The following is a 13,167-nucleotide window of genomic DNA, read 5'->3' as shown; positions in this document are numbered from 1 at the left end:
TCTGTGATATATGGGTGTGGGGTTAAAGAACCTTAGACATCATAAAATAATATTGTGAATCTCTTCTATTATTAAAAATAGAAAAATAACCTTAGACTAATTTTTCTAGAAAATAATAGTTAAATTATAAAGAGAATTAGTAATATAAAATTAAAAGTGATTCTAAATATTTATTTTTATTTTTATTTGGATAATAAATATATAGAAATAGAACTACACAAAATTTATTTAAAAGATTAAATATAAATATGTTATGATTGGATTGAGAAAAAAATACATAAATTAACTAAGTAGAATATTGATTTTTTTCTTTAATATTCTTTTTGAATTAGTCATACATATTGTATATAAGTATATAAAATTTAAAATAAATTATATATGTCATAATAATTAAATTATAATTATATATATATAATAAATATTTCTCAAATAAAATTCATATAAAATTGATTATTATAATTGAAATTAAATTTGTGCGAAAGTTTATGTAAACGAAAAATGCATTCAGAAATGATTTTTTTTTTTAAAAATAAGTCTTTAAAATATATGACCTATATATATATATATATATACATGATAGGACATGATATGATATTAATTTTTTTGTCACTTTATTTGTACATTGTTTACTCGGATAATGACAGGAATTAAATGTTTATTATATGGGTTGAAAAAGAAGAAATACAATGGACAAATAAAAAACGGGAGTTTTTTTTGATAAATTTTTTTTTTAAGAGTTTTATTTTATCTAATTCATATTCTTTTTGACTATTTTATTAGGTCCTATTTGAGGTAAGAAGACCAAAATATCCTTTTCATCTACTTATGTTCCATTTAGTCCACATTATTTTCTTATGTTTCAATGAGTCCTATGGGTGACATAATTACCAAAATACTCCTAATGTGAATGTTCACATCGTCAATGTGAGTGTTCATACCGTCAATGTGAATGTTCACACCGTCAATGTGAATGTCCATATTTGAGGTAAGAAGACCAAAATACCCTTTTCATCTACTTATGTTCCATTTAGTCCACATTATTTTCTTATGTTTCAATAAGTCCTATGGGTGACATAATTACCAAAATACCCCTAATGTGAATGTTCACATCGTCAATGTGCATGTTCACACTGTCAATGTAAATGTTCACATCGTCAATGTGAATGTTCATATCATCAATGTGTAGGGGCTCGGCCCAGTCCGGGACGGGACCAACCCATGTAAAGCCTCGTGGGTGCTTGCCAAAATTCGGGTCGGGCTGGACCAGCCCACGAGCAAAAAAATTAGGCCTAGGCCCTATTCCTGGCACAAAGGTATTCAGGCTTTGGGTGCCCCGGTGGGTCGAGCCAAGGGGCTTGGGCCTAGACTTGGGCTTGGGTCGAGCTTGGGTGAGCCTCACCATTTTTTTAGTTCTTTTTAATTTTTTCTCCCAAAATTTTATTATTTTCCACAAAAAAGACACCGGGCCTCCGGCGGACTGGGCCTCAAGCCGAGCCTTAAATGGGCTTCATGCGGGCCAAGCTTCAAAGTGATGGCCCAGGTCCTAGCCCAACTTCTTGGGCTGGGCTTAGGCCCAAACGAGCTTGTCCCGGGCCGCGGGCCAATTTTACACTCCTATTAATGTACATATTAACATGTCAATGTGAATATTCACATTGTCAATAAGTCGAACCCGCTCCGGGCCGCGGGCCAATTTTACACTTCTATCAATGCTAATGTTAACATGTCAATATAAATATTCACATTGTAAACGGGCCGGGCCGGGCCCGCGTGCCGGTTTCAGGCCGCCTACGGGCCGCGAGTCAATTTTGCACTCCTATCAACGTGAATGTTAATATGTTAATGTATATATTCACATTGTCAACAGGCCAGGCCGGGCATGCCTTGGGCAGCCCACGGGCCGCGGGCCAATTTTACACTTCTATCAATATGAATGTTAATATGTCAATGTGAACATTCACATTGTCAACGGACCGGGCCCGCCCCGGCCTAGGGAGAGCTTCGGACCGCCTACGGGCCACGGGCCAATTACATTCTTACCAATGTGAATGTTAAAATATAAATATTTACAGCCCGCCCCGTCCCGGGCAACGGGCTGGCTTCGAGCCGTCCACGGGCCGCGGGCCAATTTTACACTCCTATCAATGTGAATGTTAACATGTCAATGTGAATATTCACATTGTAAATGGGTCGGGCAGGGCTCGCGGGCGGGTTTCGGGCCGTTCACGGGCCGCGGGCCAATTTTACACTCCTATCAATGTGAATGTTAACATGTCAATGTAAATATTCACATTGTAAACGGATCGGGTCGGGCCGGGCCCACGAGCGGGTTTCGAGCAGCCTACGGGCCGCGGGTCAATTTTATACTCCTATCAACGTGAATGTTAATATGTTAATGTAAATATTCACATTGTCAACAGGCCAAGCTGGGCCCGCCCCGGGTAGTCCACAGGCCGCGGGCGGGTTTCGGGCCTCCCACGGGCCGCGGGCCAATTTTACACTTCTATCAATATGAATGTTAACATGTTAATGTGAATATTTACATTGTCAATGGATCGGGCCCTCCCCGGCTCGGGGGCGAGCTTCGGACTGCCCATGGGTCACGGGCAAATTTTACATTCTTACTAATGTGAATGTTAAAATATGAATATTTACAGCCCGCCCCGCCCCGCCCCGAGCAATAGGCAGGCCTCGGGCCGCGGGCCAATTTTACATTCCTATCAATGTGAATGTTAACATGTCAATTTGAATATTTACATTGTAAACGGGCCGGACCGAGCTCGCAGGCTGGTTTCGGGCCGCCTAAGGGCAGCGGGTCAATTTTACACTCCTATCAACGTGAATGTTAATATGTTAATATGAATATTCACATTGTCAAAGGGCCGGGCCGGGCCCGCGCCGGGCAGCCCACGGGCTACGGGACGGTTTCGAGCGGCGGGCCAATTTTGCATTCTTATCAATGTGAATGTTAACATGTTAATGTGAATATTCACATTGTCAACGGGCCGGGTCGAGCTCGCCCTGGGCCGCTGACCAATTTTATACTCTTATGAATGTGAATGTTAACATATCAATGTGAATATTCACATTGTTAATAGGCTGGGCCGGGCTCGCCCTGAGTTGCCCACAGGCCGTGGGCAGGTTTCGGGCAGCCACGGGGCGCGGACTAATTTTACACTCCTATCAATGTGAATGTTAACATATCAATGTGAATATTCACATTGTCAACGGGCTGGGCCGGGCTCACCCGGGCCGCGGGCCAATTTTATACTCTTATCAATGTGAATGTTAACATTTCAATGTAAATATTCACATTGTCAACGGGTCGGACCGGGCCTGCCCCGGGCCGCCGACGGGTTTTGCGCCGCCACGGGACGCTTGCCAATTTTACACTCTTATTAATGTGAATGTTAACATGTCAATGTGAACCCAAGGGGTTATAGCATTGTGGTAAGGCCTTGGGGTTTAAGCCCCAAGGTCACAAGTTCAATTCCCCCCTTGGGCCAATCTCTTGGGTGAAGCACTGCTGGTTAGGAGGTTGGACCTCAAGTTGTCTAGTCAGCACTTGGTGTGGGTTCAATGCTCCCTCGCTGTGCAAGTCCTAACTTAAGCGGTGCTTATCTTGGGAGGTCGGGGCAAGTTCCCAGGTTATAGTCTCCTCGCTCGGAACGGCTAACAGGACACCTTGGTGATTTCTGCAAGGGGCGCTGCCTTGGACCTGCGGGAGGGTAGAGAGGATTTTCCTGTAACAAAAAAAAAAAAAAAAATGTCAATGTGAATATTCACATTGTCAACAGGCCGGGCCCGCCCCGGTTCGCAGGCAGGTTTCAGGCCGTCCACAGGCTAATTTTACATTCCTACCAATGTGAATTTTAAAATATGAATGTTTACATCATAAAATTGCTAACTGTTCAAAAATATTTATAAGAGTATCAAAATTAAATATAAGGGTATAAATGTTTAAGAAAATAGTGTAAATCAAGAAAAAGAATTTTATAGAATAAAAACATGCATACATGAAACTAAATAAATTAAAAAATTCCTTCATAAATTTCTTGAATTAAAACACTCCTAAATAAAAAAATCCCATCAAAAACTTGTTTAGACAGGTACACGATTACGTGTGTTCTGAACTTATGTTTTCGCACGGCTCATAACATCTTATGATCAATTCCCTACGAAACCCCGTGCTGAAAGGGATGTGTTTGATACCTTATAATACTGTAAAATTTTTAAAATAAATAGATAAATAAATAAGAGGATAGAGGTATGGTCCGATACGTCTATATTTTTTTATAATTCATAGTATATATATAAATTAAAAATTCAAATGCAAAAAAAAAAAAAAATTAAAGTATTTTCATAATGGTAATAAAAACCAAAGTATTTTATATTTTTGATAATTGTAAAAATTCTCTATATTTAAAAAAAATAAAAATAGGAACAATTTAATTGTTTCAATACCCTGATAATTTTTTAAAAATTATATTATGTCTTGATATACTTCCAAAAATATTCAAAACACACCTATCATTGAATATTATGTACCCAAGTTGTACTCAAAATATTTCTCACATTTAATCACCTCCAATATGGATGCAGTTGTACGTGTACCCAGTAAAATGTGATCAAATTTCTCAATATTGGGGTGCGGACTTATTGAACGGTCGCAAATTATTTCTAGAGGCCCGTTTGGCATGTCGGCAAAAAGTCCAAGTCAAGGTCTTCCTTATATAAAGCATATTCCATTGCAATTTTTGTTTTCTGTTTTTTTCTATTTTTAACTTAATCCTTGTAGCCAGTTTAATTTCTAGAACAAAGACCCATTGGTCCACCTTTATGCCATGTTTGGAAGGACAAAAAAGAAAAAGAAGAGAATGGAAAACCCATTCTTAACTCTGGATACATTTGCACTTTCATATTCAATTTTTGTACAGTAGAACCTACATTTGAAATGAATCCATACGGTAAATTAAATTTTTAAATAAATTTTCTTTTAACATTACTGATTATTTCTGAGTCCCTATTTGCCGAGTTGGAAAAAGTTACAAGTCCAAAGTGTTGTCCTCCGTGTGCAACCGTCCACCATCAATGTGTCAAACATGAACTTTCGCTTTGTTGCTCTTTGTTTAATTTTTCCACAAACAAATGGCCTAACCTAATCCTTATGACCAGATTAATTTATAGTACAAAGACCAGCTGGTCCACCTTTATGTCATGTTTGGTAGGAGAGAAAAGAAAAGAAAAAGAATGAAAGACTAAAAAGAATTACACTTCGCACCCCTCATTTTACACCAATCTCATTATGCCCCACTTTTCAATTGTAGTAATTAAATCCCTACGTTTGTAGTCAAGTGCCAATGTCAATATTTGTAATGGATCTAGAATTCAGCTATAACATTAGCATTTGACTATAAATGTAAGAATTTGACTGTTATAATTGAAAGGTGAGAGTTGAAAATGGGATTAAATGTAAAGAGTAGGGTGCAAAGTGCAATTTACACCAAACAAAAAACAAAAACTATTCTTACCAGCTAATCAGAGGCCTCGGATCTCTATATAAATCATCTAATAGTGCAAAGCCAGACTACAACAAAAAAAATAGAGAACAATATAGAGTCATGTCTAATATGATGTTGTTCCTTTCTTTTCTAGTGATTCTAGCAGCCACCATGCAAGAAACACATGCAGTTGAGTTCAGTGTCACCAACAACGTTCCAACTACCCCCGGAGGAATCCGGTTCACAAATGAAATCGGGCTCGATTACACCAAGCAAACACTAATCTCCGCCACGAATTTCATATGGAACACCTTCCAGGAGAACACCGACGCAGACAGAAAGAACGTTGCTCAAGTGAGCCTGTTCATCGACAGCATGGATGGTGTCGCCTACACGAGCAACAATGAGATCCACGTTAGCGCGAATTACATACAAAGCTACTCAGGAGATGTTAAAACTGAGATCACCGGGGTGGTGTATCATGAGATGACGCACGTGTGGCAGTGGGACGGGAGACCCCAAACCGCTGCCCCTGGAGGACTCATAGAAGGTGTTGCAGATTATGTGAGGTTGAAGGCTGGATATGCACCAAGTCACTGGGTGCAACCTGGGCAGGGAGACCGGTGGGACCAAGGTTACGATGTTACAGCCCGATTCCTGGACTATTGTGATAGTCTGAAAAATGGGTTTGTGGCAGAACTTAACAAGAAGATAAGAAACGGTTATAGTGCTGACTACTTTGTTCAGCTGCTGGGCAAGACAGTTGATCAACTCTGGAGTGATTACAAGGCCAAGTATAACAACTAGACATGTTCTATCATGGGCATATGAGTCATATGTATGAATAAACAATAAAAAGTATACGTACAACTGATTTTCTGTAATAACTAATGAATAAATTGTCTGAATAAAAAAAAGTTTTAAGTATCATCCAGATTACTCTAGCTAATTGCAGATTGTTTCTTTTTGCATGTTTTTGTCATCTTATTCTTATACAACTCGCAGTGATTAGCATTAGGGACATAATTTTCTAAGCTATAAAAGCAAAAACTCAGTAATAGAGAGAGCATCAGAGTATCAGTTTATCACATTCATGATTTCTACCAATATCAGAGTCTATAGCTAAAAGTTATTTTAAACAAATATATATATAATGAAACATGAGCATTCAATTTATTTCAAACAGCTAATAGTAATACAGAGGAAACTTCAACTTCATGGTTTCAGAGCGGCATACAAAATAAAAGGGGTTAAGGAAGCAAACATATGAATTATCTAGATTTTTTTGTTGTTTCAGTTTACAACCAAACACATGAATAAGTCAATTCTAATATGGCTTGATTCACAATTTTGGAAACAACCCAACGGGCACTAATAATACTGGATTCAATGACACAACACAATGAAAAAATCCACAAAAATTCATATTCAAACTCTTCTAGCAAAAAACCCAAAAAGGAAAAAACAAAATAGCAGATGGCAGCAAGTAAGGTCATTCATTACCAGCTAAAAGCATCTACCGAGAGAAATCCATGAAAACTGGGTTTGATGTAACAGAAATGTAATAGAATATGAGTATTATACAATTACAATAAAAAAAACTACATTGCAGAGCCAGCAAGGAAGATGTAGGTCAGCTCTTTAGTGACCGCAAGATAAATGTACCAATTCAACCAAGCATTAAATATAGCATATGTCAGTATACATACACTTGACTTTTAATGTATAGTAAACTCTAAATTTGAAAGCTATATGAATGGAAGAGGTCTTGATTTCCAATCAACTTGAAATCTAACAAACATAAAGGTCACAAAAAAGAGTAATGTAATCCAATGGTGCCATTTGCAAGAGATGATATGTACAAAAAAAGTTCCTGAGAGATAACTATTATACCAGGTGTAAACAGATCCTTTACATAATTTATGTATTTTTCTTTCCAAGCAGCCCATATATATATATATATATATTGGTCAGGTCATATAAATTAAAATTGAAGTATTGAATAGAAGTCTCTAATTAATCACAACGGTGGTATTACATATACCAATTAATATACACACTAATATACCAACTAGTGTTATGCCATTATTAGTGTTACTGACCCCACCTATTATACAAATTACAAATATCCAAAATCTCTAAAATTATGTCACATCATCTATTATTACATTAATTGGTACATATAACATTATTCTAATCACAAGTAGAAAAAATAAAATAAAAAATCTTCCACACACTACAAGAATCTGCACTTTTAGTGACCACTTTCTGCGACCAAAATAAAAGTTGGTAGTGAAAAGTTACCTTTTGGCGACCAAATATTAATTAGTCGTGAATGATCATTATTTTTGGCGACCAAATATGAGTTGGTCGTAGAAGGTCATATTTTGGCGACCAAAAATGAATTGGTCGCAGAAAGTGGTATGCTTTTGGCGACCAACTACAAATTTGGTCGCGGAATGTCACATTTTGCTGACCAAAAAAAATTAGTCGCGAAATGAGTATTTTCAGCAACAAATATTTTAGCCGCCGTTGATTAAGATTTGGCGACTAAAGAAGTTTGTCGGCGAAAGTACCTTTTTTGCGACTAATCTGGTCTTTTGGTCGCCAAAAGTTTGGGAGGAAAATTTGAAACGTAGAGGCAGGAATTGAATTTTTTTTGCGACAAAAAAATTTGGTCGCCATTTGTAAAACGACGTCGTTTTGTGCCAGGAAAATAGAAAAAAAAAAAAAAAAAGCCCCTAATCTCTTCTGTCTCTAGCCCGCTCTCTGTGTCTATGTTGGTCTGCCCTCTCCCTCTCTCTGTGTTCTCTCTCTCAATCGGTGCCCACTCTATGTAGCTCACCGAAGTCCCTCACCACCATTGCTTACGTCCGTCGCACATCGCCATCGCCGCAAATCGCCATCGCCCTCTGTCTAATGGACTCCTCATTTCTAGAAGATCCTCACCCAATCTTACCTCATCTCAGACCAATGTTGCACGCCACTGCTAGCGCCACCGCCGCATCCTCACAGGTTCTCTCTCACTCTCGGTCTGTCTGTCTGTCTCTCTCTCTCTCTCTGCTTCTCGCTCTCTCCCTCTCTAGCCGTTGCCCTCAGTCTCTCTCTCTCTTTCTCTCTCTATATATATATATAATGCGGCGAATTTTAGTACAGAGAGAGGGATTTGAGCTCTGATATAAAAATTTTGAAGAGGTTTGTCATCTTTTTCCTTCTCCAGAACATGATGGACTGATTGCATTTTTGGTCCATTTTTTATTGATCATTGTTTAGGGTGTAGGGTTTTGTGAGTTTTGCTAGATCATGATGAATTGATTCCATTTTTGGTCAATTTCTTGATTGATTATTGTTGAGAATGAAGGTTTTGTGGGTTTTGCCAGAACATGATGGATTGATTATAGTTGGTCCATTTCTTAATTGACTATTGCTGAGAGTGAAGGGTTTAGTGGGTTGTGCCAGACACATGGTGGATTGATTTCATTTGGGTTTATTTCTTGATTGATTGTTGCTGAGGTTGTAGAATTTGGGGGCTATGAAAGAAGAAAGGATTGAGGAGATCAGTGTTAGGTTGGTGGGCAGAATTGGTGGTGGGGATGGATCTGCCTCTGCCCAGTGGATTGATGGCAGTGAAGTGGACTCTGAGTCCTCTCCATGGTCACTGCTTGATGAAAATGAGAGTAGAGAATCTAGAGATGGGTATGGATCTGTCAGGCGAAGGTTAGTCAAGAAGCTCAAGAGGGTTGATTCATTTGATGTTGAAGCCATGGAAATTGCTAGTTTTCAAGATCACCATGCCAAGGTAAAAACAGCCCAACTTATTTAAAACCCTATTCCTCTTCTAATAGTATATTTGTTAGTATAGTTTCGTTTTTCTTTCGATTTTATCATTTATCTAATTTTGATATTAAAATTCAAAATTAGCAGTCTATAATTGTTGTCATTTAGAATTTTAAATTCTCTCTCAATTGTTTTTGAATTGGAAATAAAGATATGTTGAGTTTGCTCTTCACAACCATTGATGATGTGATGGAGATGATTCAGATCCTGTAGTTGGGCCTTGCTTTAACTGGGGAATTTTAACCTAAATTGATACATAAGAAAGTAACAACTAATGATTGTGTGCACAAATGTGTTTGTTTAGGCATACAAAAGTCCTTTTTCACTGTAGATGTAAGTGTTTAATGGACAACTGAAAGGGTTTAGTAGTGTCTTCTAAAGAAGTCAAAATGGTTACAGAGTGATTTCAAATTTCACTTTCTTTCCATTGTCTAGGAGCAATTTGTACACTTTTTCTTGTGTTCTTTTCTTGTGATTGACTAAGAAACAGAAGAACTATAATAATACATGCCTAAGAGTGTGTTTCGAAGTAATGCTAAAGAAGATGAGTTTTTAAGCTAGCATGAATTCAAGCGACTGTTTGAGGGCATGCGGCATTGGTTATTCTTCTATTTTAGTTCCAATTACAGTCCACATTATGCCACTTTATGTTGGAACTATATTGATCTTCTTGTGGCTGAACTTGAAATTGCCAGAATTGAACTACTCTATGCAATCGCAATGGTAATTTTGCAAAAACAATCTTTGTGTTGGGGGTGGCGGATACTTTTGAACAATAATCACAAGATATAGTGATTAAGAAACACTAAACATCAACAAGTCATTTATTTCCAAGCCCAAAATTACAAGTTCATGACCCTTGGGAATATACTTCATAGGAAATACCTCCACTGAAAACTTTACAATGGATGTTATTACGTGGAAAACATGACTATCAACGATCAAGGAGAATCAAGCAAATTGCTTACTAACAGGATGTGGTTTTCAGAAGCCATTCTTTCTTCTTTTGTGTTTTTTTTATACAGAAAAATGTTGTACCAGGTAATATCTCTTAACATACTCTACTCACTAGCTTCTTTAGTTTAAAATATTTATTTTCCATGTCCACAATTGTGAATTTGGAAATTTGAATGCCATAAAGCTTGCTGTTCTCATGAAGCTATTCAATAAATAAAAATATTTCGTACATCAATTTCCTTTCCACACACAGGTTCCTTAATTCTTACTCTCTGGCATTTTAGAAATATTTTATTTGTAATTTGTGATGTTTATTTTGAACTTCCTTGCTTTATATCATGGACTGGAATGAAGATTTTGGGTTTTATCGTTCCATTGTTGAATTTCAAAGTTTAAGGGAATATCTGTTATTATGTATATATTGGTGCAGTGGTGTGGTGATGGACTACACAATGGTCCCGTAACTTCCCCAACTGGATGAAGCTGGATTCAATGCCAGGCTTGTAGTATCACATTGAGAGACTTGCTATTGGATTTTCACTAAGAGTGTGATTGGGTATGAAAATAGGGGTTCAATTTACCAGTCATAAAAAATAAAATAATTAAAACAAAATCATTTGAGATGCTTATTTTCTACATATGTAGTTACTGATATTTGCTCCATTCATAACTCTGAAGTTAGGTGATCATAATATCATTACTTCTATCAAGTTTCTTTGTAAGTACTACACGTTTTGACCTAGGTAAAGGGCAAATTTGAAATGTGGTCTTATAAGTACTACAGGTTCAAGTAATTTTAATTGCTTCAAAATCAGGATCCTTCCCTTTGGCAAACTGTTGCACTGGCATTTCAAACACTCAATGTTGTATATGGTGACATGGGCACAAACCCTTTATATGTCTTTACTGATGTGTTTAGCAAGGTGCCTATCAAGTCGGATGTTGATCTGTTAGGGGCATTATCACTAGTAATGTACACAATTTCCCTACTACCTTTAGCTAAATATGTTTTTGTAGTGCTCAAAGCCAACGATAATTGGGAAGGTATGTTTTCACTTCTCCAAAAGCTAATATTTTTGTCTCATTTGGTCTTACCACTAGGTAATCATGGATTGGTAATCATGGATTTTTAGGCTTCTTAATGAAACTGATCTTCATCCTTACTAACAATATCTTCATCTGATCTGGTTTAGGTAATATTTGTACCTCGAATAATGTGTTTTGTGTGATAGTAATACCGATCAAATTCATGTATGCAAGTAGTACTACTTTTTTATATGCATGCCATCTACGTGGTAGCAACTTTGACTTCCCATTAAAATTTACATTATGGTGAGTGAGTCTGCATATTTGTTTTGGTTATTGTGTTTCCTTTTCTCTTTTCCTACATTTGTTCGTAATATCAAGGTAGTGACGATGGTACACATAATTTGTATGGAACACTGACAATGTATTTGATTTTATACACACATAAAATTACTTCTTATGAGAACAGAAAGTAATCATGTGTTTTCAACTCTTGGGTTATTGGTTGTCACTTCAATTGAAAGACCTTGTTCTTATTGTTCATCCCATCTCTAATTCATATTCATTTTGAATAAGTGGTCAGTTTTGTGTGCTTAGTAGTTCATTGTCTCTTGCAGAGATGAAATATCTGAATGCAGTGAAGAGGCCTATGATTCACTTTCAATTAATGATGCTCAAAAAATATTGATGTTCTCTTCCGACCAAGAACTTTTTGAGTATATCAAAGGGGTAAACTTCCTGCTGCTTAACTCATTTTTATTCTTATTGTTAATCAATAAAATGCATTACTGGCTAGATCTGCTTTGATGGTCTATAGTTTAAGGGCAGTACTAAGCATCTAATTGAAAGTCATTCTTGGTTTGCTCATTTCCTTCATATTGTTGTTCTTTCTGCCAAGAGCAGTAGTGAGTAAATTCTTGTTCTCAAAACAATGTGGTCCCTCCTCCTTTAGGGTTTTTTACTTTCAAATCCTTAAAGTTTAAATTTTCAATTTCTGTTTGGGAATAGGGATTTTAAATTTCAATAGATGCATTATGGGTGTCTTGTCATTCATATTATCATTACATTAATGACGCCACCATAATCCACCAACATGGAAGCCTTGTAATGATATTTAGTGTCCAATTTAAGGGCTCCTTGATAAGCATTGTTTTATGTGCAATTTGCAGGAGCATCCTGAGTGGGAGATAAAGAATGGGTTTGTAATTTTCCATAGGGGAAAAGAATCTTCACCTTGCAAGGACATACCATCTCTGCAACTAATAAACCAGACACTCAGTTACGCAAGGGAGTTGGAGCGGATAGTGTGAAAGACATGCTGCTCCAGGGTTGTTTGTGCTCCTCACTCTATGATCTATCTTCCTGATGCAAAATTATAATGCTTTGAAGAAATTTCCCACCTTAAATTTATTAGACCTTTTTCTATTTAAATTTGTTCAGTTTGGAAAGTACACATTTAGATCTGTTCCCTGCAGTGAAAACTGCTTTGTGTAATTGCAATCATTCCATGGGGTAAAAATTACAACTGAACTCTGCCCAATTGAATCAGTTGCATATAAGACTAGTAGATGGAATTCAATTATTATTTGATGATTTAGTGAAGACAAGAAAAGAAATTTGTTAATGATTGTTCGTAAGCTTTTTCCTTTTTAAATGTTATTGTTCCTTAATTGTGGATGGGTTAAATGAATTTTGTTCGATTTTGGATTGAAGGTTTATAAACAAAAATTGATTGTTCTAAAAATAAAAAAAAAAGGAAAAGAAAGAAATTTGGCAACTAAAAAATTGGTCGGCAAATTCTACACTTTTGCGACTAAAATCGTTGGTCGGCAATTCCTTTCCTTTT

The 13,167-nt window shown here is 36.9% G+C and overlaps 2 protein-coding genes across 2 annotated transcripts; both read left to right on the top strand.

The window, feature by feature from the left end:
- Positions 1-5,554: 5,554 nt before the first annotated feature.
- Positions 5,555-6,431, top strand: LOC114321003 (uncharacterized). Its single transcript, XM_028268117.2, has one exon. It carries the CDS (start codon positions 5,622-5,624, stop codon positions 6,306-6,308), a length of 687 nt encoding a protein of 228 aa, XP_028123918.2. The 5' UTR covers positions 5,555-5,621; the 3' UTR covers positions 6,309-6,431.
- Positions 6,432-8,662: 2,231 nt separating this feature from the next.
- Positions 8,663-12,051, top strand: LOC114320981 (putative potassium transporter 12). Its single transcript, XM_082913509.1, has 2 exons — positions 8,663-9,300; positions 11,939-12,051. Exons 1-2 carry the CDS (start codon positions 9,034-9,036, stop codon positions 11,942-11,944), a joined length of 273 nt encoding a protein of 90 aa, XP_082769635.1. The 5' UTR covers positions 8,663-9,033; the 3' UTR covers positions 11,945-12,051.
- The last annotated feature ends 1,116 nt before the right edge of the window (positions 12,052-13,167 follow it).

Source organism: Camellia sinensis, chromosome 2 (genome assembly GCF_055761805.1).
Source record: "Camellia sinensis isolate YWXY chromosome 2, ASM5576180v1, whole genome shotgun sequence".
Classification (NCBI taxonomy): domain Eukaryota; kingdom Viridiplantae; phylum Streptophyta; class Magnoliopsida; order Ericales; family Theaceae; genus Camellia; species Camellia sinensis.
The sequence above is the reverse complement of the archived record's forward strand: the minus strand, read 5'-3'. Positions and strand labels throughout refer to the sequence as shown.

Excerpts from the sequence above, each read along its gene's own strand:
- LOC114321003 (XM_028268117.2), top strand. The coding sequence starts at position 5,622 with ATGTCTAATATGATGTTGTTCCTTTCTTTTCTAGTGATTCTAGCAGCC.
- LOC114320981 (XM_082913509.1), top strand. The coding sequence starts at position 9,034 with ATGAAAGAAGAAAGGATTGAGGAGATCAGTGTTAGGTTGGTGGGCAGA.